We start from the raw sequence: 13,395 nt of genomic DNA, 5'->3' as shown, positions 1-13,395 counted from the left end.
GGCCAGGGCCAGCCTCCTAGCCTGTGAGCCAAGTACTCATACAGGGCCTGGTGCTCAGAAGGGCACCACCCCTGGATTAATCTTAATCTCTCCTGTCGCCATCTTGAAACTCTTGACAATTTTTTTTTTTTTTTTTTTGCGGTATGTGGGCCTCTCACTGTTGTGGCCTCTCCCTTTGCAGAGCACAGGCTCCGGATGCACAGGGTCAGCGGCCATGGCTCACTGGCCCAGCTGCTCCGCGGCATGTGGGATCTTCCCAGACCGGGGCACGAACTCGCGTCCTCTGCATCTGCAGGCGGACTCTTAACCACTGTGCCACCAGGGAAGCCCTCTTGACAATTTTTTAACACAGGGCTCCACATTTTCATTTTGCACTAGGTCCCACAGATTAGGTCTCCAGTCCTGTGTGTATCTCAAATATTATTCTCTTACAGTTAATGTAATGTTTTGGCTGCATCTCTTGGAGCCAAAACCCTATGTGTGGGCTCAGATTTTCCCTGCCTTGGTTAGCAATAAACTCAACACTAAGTCTCGTCTTTATATTCTTTTATCTCCAAAACTCCACCTTCTCAAAGTTTTTCTGGCTACCCTGGCCCTCCTTTATCTCTGGGCAGCAAAAGCGCACAGCTGGGATGCACGGCTTAGTACTGGCTTTCTTCTCAATATACGAAGTAGATTTGCTCTTCCTGGCAGCTAGTTGGAAATATCCGTGAATATAGAAAACTACCTCTGCCCTCCCCACTTTCCTAGAAGCATGCAGGGCATACAGTGAACACTTAATAGATACCTGTTGAGGACTTCCCTGGTGGCACAGTGGTTAAGAATCTGCCTGCCAATGCAGGGGACACAGGTTCAAGCCCTGCTCTGGGAAGATCCCACATGCCACAGAGCAACTAAGCCCATGCACCACAACTACTGAGCCTGCGCTCTAGAGCCCGTGAGCCATGACTACTGAGCCCGCGTGCCACAACTACTGAGCCCGCGCACCACAACGAAGAGTAGCCCCCCACTCACCACAAGTAGAGAAAGCCTGCGTGCAGCAATGAAGAACCAACGCAGCCAAAAATAAATTAATTAATTAAAAAAATATTGTTTAAACACAGGCATTTACCTATGTGAGTTATGAATGGACTGAAACCTCTTGTTCCTAATGTTTTCTGAACCCCAGCAAATGGAGCTGGGGGAACTTACACCCTGAATGAGACAGTGACATTTCAGCCAAGAACATATGTGAAGATGGAGCTCACGGAGGGGGACCAGAGAGGAACAAAATTAAGCTTGAATTTGTGGGGTTCCAGAGAGATCACGTGTTTTGTTTTGTTTTCTTTCATACTAAAAACAAAAACAAAAAAACTTTGAGGTGTTCAGCCTGCAGGATGGACAACCAGAACTGGAGAATGACATATTCCATCCTGTAAAAGTCATTGCCTGTGTGACTCTAACATCCCTCACAAGGATGTGGAGAAAGAGTGGGGTAGGATGTGAAACAAGTAACTGATCAACATGGAAGAAAACAGATCAAGACAACTGAGCATATAGTGATTTGGGGGAAATGCACAGTGTGGAGCCAACAGATAAGCAGGCAGCAGGGCTCTGTGGTGTCAGGTCAATCCTATGGTCCCCCCAGCCAGAAAGTCCCTGTATTGGCTCCTAGGAAAATACAAATCACTTCTTCAAAGCAACCCTGTTCGGTAACAGGGTTGTTAAAGGGATTGTTCCTACACCAAACTCAGGGAGTTCCACTTTCCTAGCTACCTCAAACCCAAATATTGGCCTTTGAAGAGTGTTGCCTTGAGAACCTGAATCAGATATTTTGATCTAAAGATAAAACTTGAAAATTGTACCTACTGTATTTTAAATGTTTGAATGGCAACCTCTAGAATCTAGACTCTAGAGATCATTAGAACTAAGAAGAAAACACAAATCTCTGCAATCCACCTATTTATTTTTCAAATTCAGCAGCCAGGATGGGGGGAATCAAATCAGTCAGGTTCATTTTCACTCTTCACAGGTTCATGTTCAACTTCCTTAAACTAACCTTGCATTTGTTTGAGGCCTCATTATCTCAATAAAGAATCCAGTGTCCTCTGGAGCATACATTATATATTTGTGCAGGCTTTTGCTTTCACCTCTAACAATTATGTTAGCTTATTTCAAATATTTCTTCTAAGAGTCCCTTCTTAGAATTCCATCCAGGTCCAAATCAGAGGTTCACACCCACATCCAACACAGTAGGAGTCAAGTTCACCTTAAGCTCAGCACAGAGTCCACCTGGACCTGGAAGCTGGCCCAGCACCAGCTCTCTAGAGGCCAGGCGATTTCCTGGGTGGTCCCCCAGGAAGATTAGCAGAGCCCAGGGACTGAAGCGCTCAGGACTTATTTTTTCCTTCAGAACCAAAAAATCTACCACCAGTCTTATATGGAGGCTGGGGGGAGCTACTTCAGTTCTAAAAATAGAGATGTTAAAAGGTTTCTGTTTTGGGCCTCCCTGGTGGCGCAGTGGTTGAGAGTCTGCCTGCCGATGCAGGGGATACGGGTTCGTGCCCCGATCTGGGAGGATCCCATATGCCGCGGAGCGGCTGGGCCCGTGAGCCATGGTCGCTGGGCCTGCGCATCCGGAGCCTGTGCTCCGCAACGGGAGAGGCCACAACAGTGAGAGGCCCGCATACCGCAAAAAGAAAAAAAAAAAAAAAAAAAAGGTTTCTGTTTTAATGATGCTTGTAAACCACACTGAACAGCCCTGTTTTATCGGAAAGAATTGTGCAAATGTGTCTTTTGTGGCAAATAGCAGCGAGGATACCGACCGCAGAGGAGGTCAATGATATGGCCACCTGCACTTGGGCCAGAGCTGCAAGGAAGAGCTTTCCTGACTTTGCCAACAGACTATCTGGTGACTTTAGCTTATATATAGACCCATGAGGGCTTGAGTTCCCAAAGGAGGGCCCCAGAGGCCTCTCCATGGCAAAGCCTTTGGTATCTGGGCAGAAAGTTAGGATTGTGGTAGACTGGCTGGGTTTCTGCCACTCTCTGCTCAGGTAGGAAGAAGCTCTTTGAAGCCTCACCCTAAATGCAGGTCCTCAGTCACAGTGTCACTGCAGGCTCCAGGCTGTCTCATCAGCCCAAAGTGTTGGCAGTTTGGCCTCTGATCCCATGACGACAGCTGGCAGGCCTGCCCACTTCTCTGGCCAGAAACTAAACTGTCCCTGCAGGGGGGATGTAATCTCCAGCTGAGACAAAGCTCCCTTCTGCCAACACCTAACAATGAACTACAGTATCTTCCTCTTTCTAGGGCACCTAACGTTTACATGAGAGGTTTCCTTTTTCAGGCAAGCAAGAAGCTGCTGAACCCTGATGGACAGGAGGCTAACAATTACATTAAAAGCAAGATGCTCATACCAAGGACATCCTGCATCCAAGTGATACCCTGCCTTTCTTTTTACCATCTCTTTTTGGTTTTGAAGTACAGATGGATCATCTGAGTTGGCATTTTTCACCTTCCTGGTATTTGCTAAGGAGGCCTTATCTATATTAGGAATGATTCTGAGACTTCGAGACACAGGGAAGTCAGCAGTGCCTTGAACCCAATAGGACTTGCTTGTGCTGACTGGCGGGGCACACATGGAGCCCAGGAGACCACCCGGTGAGACCCCTCCCCACACGCACAGACACCTCCACGTGAAGGGCAAAGATAGCATCCGCTGACTTACCATTCCTATTCTTCTAGATAATGGCCCTGCTGATTATGGGATGCAGGTTGCTATGGTGATATTAAGAAGGGCTAATCTGTAAGGGAACAGGCAGTTTCTTCCTGGGAAAACCTGGGGTTGAGATCTTGTATCACAGGCTCCCATGATGCTAACAAAGTCTCCTAAGGATCTGTGAGGCCTGTGTTCTCTTTTCTCACTAAAGTATCCGGGAACCAGCCATGAAGCTTCTCCTCACCTCAAGCTACAGGAAGACTGCAGCTACCAAGACCTCAAAATACAAAAGAAGCCTTCCCCCGCCACCCAATCTGGCCATTGTCCTCAGGCTTTAACGACGGTTCACTTGCCAGACCACACCCAAAGGCATGTCCTGGTCCTAGTAGTTTCTGGTACAAAGACTACTGAGTTTCACCATCAGCTGTCTTTTGTTTCTCTATTAAATCTAGACCCCAGCGGTCCTGAGGCAAGTTGGAAATAAAGGTGCAGCTCTCTTATGTTTCCTAAATAGCTGCAATGAAGCCCTTTCATTGTCTTACTTAATATTGAAAACCTGCTTGCCATGGACACTTGGCAACAGACACTAAGTTCTGCCTCAGCATCAGGCACAGTGGTTCCCTTACCGTACACATAGGAGATCCCCACGAGCTCAAAAATGGCAATGATGACGAGGGCGTAGGAGGCGGCATACGTGTCCACAAGCTGAAACATGTAAATTCCACCCTGGTAGGGGAGAGAAACAACCGACATCAATAGGCCTGGATCTAGGCTCTCTCCCACTTCTAGCAGTCAATCCTTCCATCCTGAGCAGGGCCAGGTGCAAACAGGAGTCAAAAGATCTCCCCTCCCCTTGACATCAGTAACCTAACACTGGCCAGGTATGTAAGCTGGGGGCCTTGCCATGTTAGCAAAGCAGTCCCTGGAAAGACTCCAAGCTAATCAATAGAACAAGCCCAGAAAAGTGATCTAACATCTTACTCTTGAAAGGCAAAGGTCAGCATCTGAAGACGTATATATATGTGAAAGTAGCCAGATTGCTTCATTTTTGCTTTAAGCAATAGATGACCATTTCTACCCATATACCTGCATGTGACTGACCTTCATATGACCTTTAGGTGTCTCTGGGCATTCCTCAAGCAACCCCTGCATTTTCAGCTCACTCTTTAAGTCTCTCTACAATAGATGAGGCTTAGAGACCATCTCCTTTCAATCTATCATTTTACAGATGAAGAAACCAAGGCCCAAAGTAGTGACTCGCTCAAGGTCACAGGGACAGCAATATATATATATATCAGGTAAGCTAATACTCAACTTACCAGACACTCAGGACTAGAAGGAACTCAAGTAGCTATAAATCTCATATATTACAGGTAATCAATTTCTCTGGTCAGTATTTTCATGTATTCCATTTTCTTAAAGTAGGACACACCTGTCTCGTTGGCTCAAGAAGGCTACATCTCAATTACTAAGATGCTACAAGTATCATTAGTAGCCAAGGTGACATATTTCCCTCTGTGGTCAGAATCCCTAATGAACTGATGCCATCTACGTGGAAATGGCAATGATTTGGCTGTTGTTATAAGGTCCGGGAGCTAAGAGTAAAAGGCTGGAGAGCCATCAGGTTGCGCCCCTGCAACCTGCCCCCATTCCAAGCCTGTGCCCAGCAGGCAGCTTACCTGAGTGATCATCGGGAAGCCCATGATGAAGAAACAAATGCAGCAGCCCAGAGTAAAGACCGGCTTGTGTGTGCGCAGGTACTTGGGAAACTCGTCCGAAATGGAGGTCACTATGGTCTCGATGGTGGCAAACTGGAATGATGCCAGCAAAGTGACACCTGAGACACACCGCCCAACCCCAAAGGCTCCAAAAAGCCCTTTGTGTTTCCCACCAGGCAAAGTGGGATTTGTATGAGGTTTGGGTTTTAGGGTTGCATTCCCTCGATGGGCCTGAAAGACTTTGCTGGGGTCCAACCCACAAGGCCACCGAGGGGAACCCAAGCAGGATGTGGGCCTTAGAGCAGTGTTTCCAGCCCCCAGAGGCTGCACTCATACCCATCCATCAGGACACTTTGTGTTCATGAGATGTAAATTCCTCTCCTCCCGTTTAAATCACATTTGATCTTCTGCTTGAGGAAAAACCCTCTTTGCACCCAACTACTAAACTCTGAGTGCCTGTCACCATGATCTGTAGTAGTCTCAGCCCCAGAGCAATTCCCCTAAAATTGACCTCATATTATTTTCCCTTATTCAGCCCCAAAGGACTTGCTTTGGCAAAATGACACCAAAAGCAGGAAGCACACAGGCTAAAACTTGCATGGAGAACAGAGAGGGAGAGAGTACAGCTCCTTTGCCCCATCACCTGAGTCACCCAGAAATGCAAGGTTATCCTGAGCCCTGGACAGGTACCACACCATCCTTACATCCCTCAGGGAAATGTTTAAGTACCATTAAGCTCAACCCCATTGCAGGCTGGATGCAGGACCCAGGACAGGAGTCTTCAGAAGAAGCAGGGATCGAAGCGGGGAGGGGCTCACCATAGTGTCAAGTCCGAGAGTAAGGAGCATCAGGAAAAAGATGATGGCCCAGAATGGAGAGAGGGGCAGCCTGGTTAAGGCCTCCGGGTAAACCACAAATGCAATGCCTGGCCCTGGAAGGAACAAGACACATGGTTGCAAACAGGTCCAGCTCAAGGCCCCCTCTTCCTGGAAGCCCACAGGGTCCTCTCTCCATGGAAGCCCCGAGTTGTTAGCTATCACATGCTGCTCCTGCTATTTGCTATGTTTTTACTCCTCTCTATCTATTTCCCCAATTAGACCTCAAGCTTCCGGGAGGGAAAGACCAGGGGAATTAGGTCCACACCTCAGGAAACTCAGAGGAGATGCTCAAAAAGAGTGCCAAAGCAGAGACTCGGGGCCAACGCGACTCTAAGGCCAGGTTGTATCCCATGCAAATAACATGAAAACCTCCATCTTTGTATTTATAAGGTGGGGGAGAATGTAATAATTACCCTCTAGAACAGTGGGTGATTTTGCCCTCCTGGGCACATATGGCAATGTCTGGAGACTTTTTTTTTTTTTTTTTTTTTTGCGGTATGCGGGCCTCTCACTGTTGTGGCCTCTTCCGTTGCAGAGCACAGGCTCCGGACGCGCAGGCTCAGCGGCCATGGCTCACGGGCCTAGCCGCTCCGTGGCATGTGGGATCTTCCCGGACCAGGGCACGAACCAGTGTCCCCTGCGTCGGCAGGCGGACTCCCAATGACTGCGCCACCAGGGAAGCCCCTGGAGACATTTTTGATTCTCATAACTGGGATGTTATGGGGGATGATTACTGGTGTCTAGTGTGTAAAGGCCAGGGATGCTGCTAAACATCCTTCAATGCATGGGACAGTCCCCACAACAAAGAATTATCTGACCCAAATGTCAAGAGTGCTGAGGTTGAGAAACCCTGCTGTAAGGGTTAAACATGCCCAGAATGACATTGTTTCCCCATTCTGTTACCCTTCTTCCTAGTCACTCCTCCAGGAGAAGCCATGGACATAAAACATGAATCAATCTAACACTTTCAGGAACTTGCCCTATAAAGGCTTGGTAAAGATGGGGCTACATCAGTCCACAGGTAATTAAGTTGGGAAGAGGGAAGCATGATATAAGGGTTAAGAGAGTTTGGTCTCTAATAGTTAGACAGACCTGGGTCCAAATTCAGACTCCATGACTTGCCAGCTGTGCAACCCTAGAGAAGTTATTTAATTTCTGTAAGCCTCAATCTTGCCCATCTGTAAAATGGGGATAACAATAGTTCCTCACAGGGCTGTTATGAGGGACAAATGAGGAAACGCACGTAAAGCACTGAGACCAGTGCCTTGCACATCATCAGCACTCACAGAATATTAGCTTTTCTTAGGGGTGGACAATGAACTTGGAAATTAGCAGCTCTGATTCCGGTTTTCCCAAGAATATCACGTGTGGTCTTGGTGGAGGATGTCTGAGCTGCAGTTTTCTCTGCTAACATAAAGCCCAACCAGCCGTTCCTGTCTTCCTCACAGCCTCACTGGGAAGATGGCTAAAGACCTGGCAGTTGTGAATTCCCCTGTAGGTAGAAACCTAGATGATAAGGGGCAGAGACCAGGGAACGTCGGGGTAATCCACGGCCAGCGCACGTCTGGAAGCCAGAAATCGTAGCTCCTGGAGTTTTTATAACTCAAGCATAATGACACTTTTTAAAACTGGAATTCATCAGGTTATTAGCTCCCAATGTTGCCTAGGGCCTTGGGTATTAAAAACATAAAGCCTGGAATGCCTAAGACACCCCTGCTCTATGCATTTATTGAACAGACAGTAGAGAGAGCCTCTGAAGTCTCCCTGAGTGAACCATAAAAGAAAAATCTGTATTAAGCTACAGTTCAGAATAGGTCTCAAATGCAATGCACCGAAGAAGCCAGTTCAGTGCCCTGAACACCGAGAAAGCCAGTTCAGTTTAGGCCCATAAAGTGGACAAGAAGGTCTTCAAATGGCCACTGCTGGAGGACCTCGGCTCATTGCTTTAACAGGATTCTGGCTGTTTGGGCTTTACTGCTTTTTCGGGGAGGGGAATGATTTCAAAATATTCGGCCTGTTTCCATTTCAGCGGCCTCCCTAAAGTATGCAGGGTAAAGGCATCATCTTCAGCACACTCCATTTATCCAAGATGGCTAGAGAGTGGATTTTTTAAATACATTTTTAGAACATTTTGTAGCGTTCAGAAAGATGGACTGTCCGAGCCACAGCGGAGTTTTCCCCGGGCTAGGCCCTCGTGTCTGATGGAGGCTGAGTCCTGCCTCTTTCCTCTCCCTCTGGGAGGCAGCAAGTCCCCATGGGTGGACTGCAGGCTTCTCTCCCCCATGGGCCAGAAAATTGGCTCTGCCTTTTACTAGCTGCGGGACTGTAGGTAAGACTCTGGACAAACATCAGTCTCCTTATCTGTACAATGGAGATAATAATAGCACCTACACTCAGGGAGTTTCTGTGAGCATTAAGTGTGTCGATACAAGTAAAGGGCTCAGAACCATGCCTGGCCATGGCGAGAACTCAGTAAGCATAGACCATTATTACTCTTCCCATGAGAGGGGATCAAAGGGGTTCTGCATGCCAGCATCTTGGGCGGGGCCCCCAGAGACCTACAGTGACAGCCTCCTTGGTCCTAGAGAGCCACTGAAGACACAACCAGGGGCTCCGGTCAATGGACCCATCACGACCCGCAGCACACGGGGAGTCGTTACTCTGCTGAGAAACCTACTACATGCGGATGCGTTCTCAGAGGACGCAGCACCGGAACCCTTTCCTGTGCCTTTGGAAGGACTGGCATCCAGATGACAGACAGATGGTGGGACGGTCAGTCCAGTTTGAGAGCGTTCATCTTCATCAGCGGGGTCTCTGAACTATGAGGGGGTGAGGGACCCAGGGCAGAACTTCCTAGTGGCCTGGTTACCTGACAGTTACCACCTAGACCAGGGACTCTATATGCAATACGCACCTCTGTGTTCCCCTGCTGTGGTCTAACCCAGTCTTGCCGCTAGTGGGTGAGCATCTTGGTAGGGCTCTAAGTTGGATTCTGACCCTGAGTCAGTGTTCCCCAGGCAGCAGTTGGCTGGGAGATGACTCTAAAAGGTTGACTTCACAGCAAGCTCCTTCTCTGGAGTAGATGCCTGAGAAGACCACACCCCCTTCCCTGTGCCCATCGTAAAAGCAGAGGACAGCTTGGTCTCATCACCAATCCCACCCTCAAGCCCCCAGAAGCTCTGATACAGCCAAGGTTTGGGGTAATGACTTTGAGCCTCCCTTACAAGGGAGCTGTAAACGAAATGGACTAGTGTTAGGTCATTAAAGAGAACGTGCTTTTGACTGAATACCAAAGCACAGTTACTAATGTTGGGTCAGCAAAAATGAACTGAATGTCTACGTGCCAATGTCGCCCAGCTAGGAGAGCTTGGGGCCGGCACCTAATGCAGGCCTGACCCCAATCTCTGTATTCTGCAGAGCCTCCATTACAACGGGGGAAATCAGACAAGCCTGCTAATCATATATAAGAATGTATGCGAGGGCTTCCCTGGTGGTGCAGTGGTTGAGAGTCCGCCTGCCGATGCAAGGGACGCGGGTTCATGCCCTGGTCCAGGAAGATCCCACATGCCGCGGAGCGGCTGGGCCCGTGAGCCATGGCCGCTGAGCCTGCGCGTCCGGAGCCTGTGCTCCGCAACAGGAGAGGCCACGACAGTGAGAGGCCCGCGTACCGCAAAAAAAAAAAACAAAAAAAGAATGTATGCGAATTCAGGTGAGCAGGTTTAGCTGCCCACGGGTCTGGGAGAAGACTTCCCAGGCCATTGCTCCTCCCCTGTGGGAGATGAGACCCACTGTCCCTGTGCTGCTGACAATGAGAAACTACCAAGTACAGTTGGCCCTTGAACAACACAGTTTTGAACTGCACGAGTCCACTCAGACATAGATTTTTTTCAGTCGTAAATACTACAGTACAACACAATCTGCAGTTGGTCGAATCCATGGATGCAGAGGAAACGCAGATTCAGAGAAAGTGTATCTACGAAGGGCTGACTCTAAATTATAACACGGATTTTTGACTGTGTGGAGGGTCGGCGCCCCTAAACCCTTGAATTGTTCAAGGGTCAACTGTATGAACACAACACATTAGAACCTGTGAGAAGTACTCCTCTCTCCCTGTTAAAATCAGAGGAAATGAAAAAATTCTGGAAAGGGGAAGTTTCAGAGGGAAACACAGGCCATTTGTCTGATGCTTTTTATATCAACGAAAAACAAAAGTTAATTTGGGTTTTAGCAGCTTGTGCCCCCAAATCCCTTTCCTGGGGCAGGAAACGCTCAGAAGAGTTAACGAATGTGGCCCACATCTTAAGAATCACTATCTCTGGCCACTTGGCCACTGGTTCACAAGGAGCTCAGTAATGTCACAAAAATAACAGAACACCTCAGATCTGCTGGCAGGTGGAGCAGGGCCTACCCGCTCCAGCTACGCTGCTGGAAGGAAATGAGGACAGTGCGGTGGTACAGGCACCCCAAAAACAAAGCCTCCGCCACTCTCTCCCTCCCCCTCACCACCTCCCTGCTCCCCAGAAGGTTGAAATTTTTCAACCAGGGAAGGGCATTTGCTCAGCTCTGGGACTCCTAATTTAGTGCACTGCTGCAGGACCAAAATCCTTGGGGGTTCAGCACCCTCTGCGGGGAGAGATAGCTCCCCAGCACCAACAAGCTGGCTCTTTAACCCTTTGAGGCCTGCAGTGCATCATCAGCACCGCTGAAGCAGTAATTAATTATCCTTAGGGAGCCAGAAGACAGCCAGCAGCCCACCAAGAAGGTGACATTGCTAGGGCCTAGTTCTTTCTCGTGCTGGCATCTGAGCCATTATCTGAGACTTGCAGTGAGCTCCTTGAAGAAAGATAACTGCACAGAGAAGTCACAGACAGGTCCACACTCTGGATCGTCTGGGCCCACAGCCCTGTCCCCACAGCTCCTGGCACAGTCCCTACACCAAGGCAGCCCATAAATGCCTGATGAGAGAATGCCCGTCATGATAGACAACGCCACGATGAAATCCCTCAATCACTGAGACCTGCTCAGCACCCAAATCCTCTGTAGAATAAGGCTGGGTGGAAGTAAAAATATAACTAAAAGTATTACACACTCTCTACAAGATTCTGTGCTAGAAATATGGATTAAATGAGATAAAAAAGGAGCGCTCTCTGTACACTCCAGAGGGACCACACAAATGTTAGCCATTAATAAAGGGATCACTTGGGCAGAAGGTAAACATTTATTCCACATCCCTCCCACCACCACCATCCATCCTTTCCACCCACTGGGGAAACAACTTGCAGGGTCTGCATTGCGAACTAAGCAGAAGACCCTGAGAGCACATCTGACCTAACAACCAGGAAAGTGCTTCATCAGGAAAAGGCTGCGCTTGCTAAGCATTAGCGTTTGGTGCCTACAGAGCCCTCGGCAAGGAATGCCACCCTGAAGCAGGTTGTGCCTACATCCGCTGCAGGAGCACTAGTTTGCCTAGAGAATCCTCTCCCCGTGCCCAACAGGTAGAGACCTTCCTTCTGCTGGAGTTGATTTAAGAGAGGATGGGAAAACGAAGGAAAGGAGAGGGAAGCAGGAAAGGGGCTTTTACAGCCACACCTCTGGGGAAGGACCGGCCAGATCTAACCCTGCATGAGCTTCAGACTCCAGCTGTTCTGGGTCCCTCTGCAAAGGGGGACCTAGGCTGTCCCCCTCTCCAGCCTGTTCCAGAAGGCCAACTTCCTAGCATAGCATAAATGAGGAGCTCAGGGTGTGAACCTGGAACCTGCCCTACGACAGCAGGGTGACTGGCGCACTGTACCTTGGTCTGCCACGTTCTCGATGTTAACCTTGCGTTCATTGGCCATGAAGCCGATGACTGAGAAGATGACGAAGCCGGCGAAGATGCTCGTGGCACTGTTGGTGCAGGTAACAATTAGGGTGTCCCTGGGAGGAAGAGACAAGTTTGCCGATAGGCGTGCTTTGTGAGGAGGAAGGGATAGGGGAGGGACACATGAATGTGTGCTCGCGTGTCTGTGTGCCCACGTCCACATGCCCATTCCTAAATAGGTACTCACTGTAGGCTGGTCTTGTTCTCTCTTATTCACAAGGAGAGGAACCACCAGTCCTGACCACAGGCTCTCTTGGGCCAAGTGGATAAGCACCAAAAGACTCAAAAAGCTCTCCCTCCCCTAACTGCCCTGCTCCAGGGCCTCCGGGACAGAGCTCTGGCTCCACCTGCCCGAGAACTGGATCTCCCCTCCTGGCAGTGGCAAAGGTAAGTCTGTCCATCAGAGCAGAAATTGAGGGGATGAGGCCTTTTGCAGAGTCCGGGACAGGAACGACGTATGAGAGAAGAGAAGGCGGTGGGACCAGCAAATGCCACCAAGCATGAGAACAGCCTGGGGTTGGGGCACACGGGCCTAGAAGGGCAAGGGAGGCGGGGAGAGGAGAGAGACCAGCACCTCCGTGCTGGCGCCCTCTGCTGGCCATATGGCTGCCGTTCCCGGCCTGCCCTGTCCATCCCAGACAAATTCTCTTACGTGTTAGAGGCATGACCTTGACCAAGTCACTTCCTCTCCACTCTGACTTTATTTATTAATTTTTTTTACACATATCCACTCTTTTTTTTAAAATTCTTTTCCCATACAGGTCATTACAGAGTACAGAGTAGAGTTCCCTGTGCTATACGGTAGGTCCTTATTAGTCATCTATTTTATATATAGTAGCGTGTATATGTCAATCCCAATCTCCCTATCTATCCTTCCCCCTCTTAACCCCTGGTAACCATAAGTTTGTTTCCTACATCTGTAACTCTACAAAAACCTCTGTTTTGTAGATAAGTTCATTTGTACCCTTTTCTTAGATTCCACATACAAACGATATCATATGCTATTTGTCTTTCTCTGTCTGACTTACTTCACTCAGTATGACAGTTTCTAGGTCCATCCATGCTGTTGCAAATGGCATTAATTTGTTCTTTTTTATGGCTGAGTAATATTCCATTGTATGTATGTGCCACATCTTTATCCATCCCTCTGTTGAAGGACATTTAGGTTGCTTCTGTGTCCTGGCTATTGTAAACAGTGCCACAGTAAACAATGCATGTCTCTTTTCGAATTATGGTTTTCG

The 13,395-nt window shown here is 48.7% G+C and overlaps 1 protein-coding gene across 1 annotated transcript in view; it reads right to left on the bottom strand.

Moving 5' to 3' along the window:
- SLC6A5 (solute carrier family 6 member 5) overlaps positions 1 to 13,395 on the bottom strand; it is a 54,735-nt gene that overhangs the window by 10,138 nt on the left and 31,202 nt on the right. Inside the window, exons 10-13 of the mRNA XM_060105218.1 lie at positions 12,086 to 12,210; positions 6,235 to 6,347; positions 5,378 to 5,509; positions 4,325 to 4,424 (exon numbers count right to left, since the gene is read on the bottom strand). Of these exons, the coding sequence (XP_059961201.1) occupies positions 4,325 to 4,424; positions 5,378 to 5,509; positions 6,235 to 6,347; positions 12,086 to 12,210 (470 nt within the window). The remainder of the gene's footprint in view (positions 1 to 4,324; positions 4,425 to 5,377; positions 5,510 to 6,234; positions 6,348 to 12,085; positions 12,211 to 13,395) is intronic.

The sequence above is a fragment of the Mesoplodon densirostris genome, chromosome 7 (genome assembly GCF_025265405.1).
Source record: "Mesoplodon densirostris isolate mMesDen1 chromosome 7, mMesDen1 primary haplotype, whole genome shotgun sequence".
Taxonomy (NCBI): domain Eukaryota; kingdom Metazoa; phylum Chordata; class Mammalia; order Artiodactyla; family Ziphiidae; genus Mesoplodon; species Mesoplodon densirostris.
This window is presented reverse-complemented; position numbering and strand designations above follow the sequence as displayed.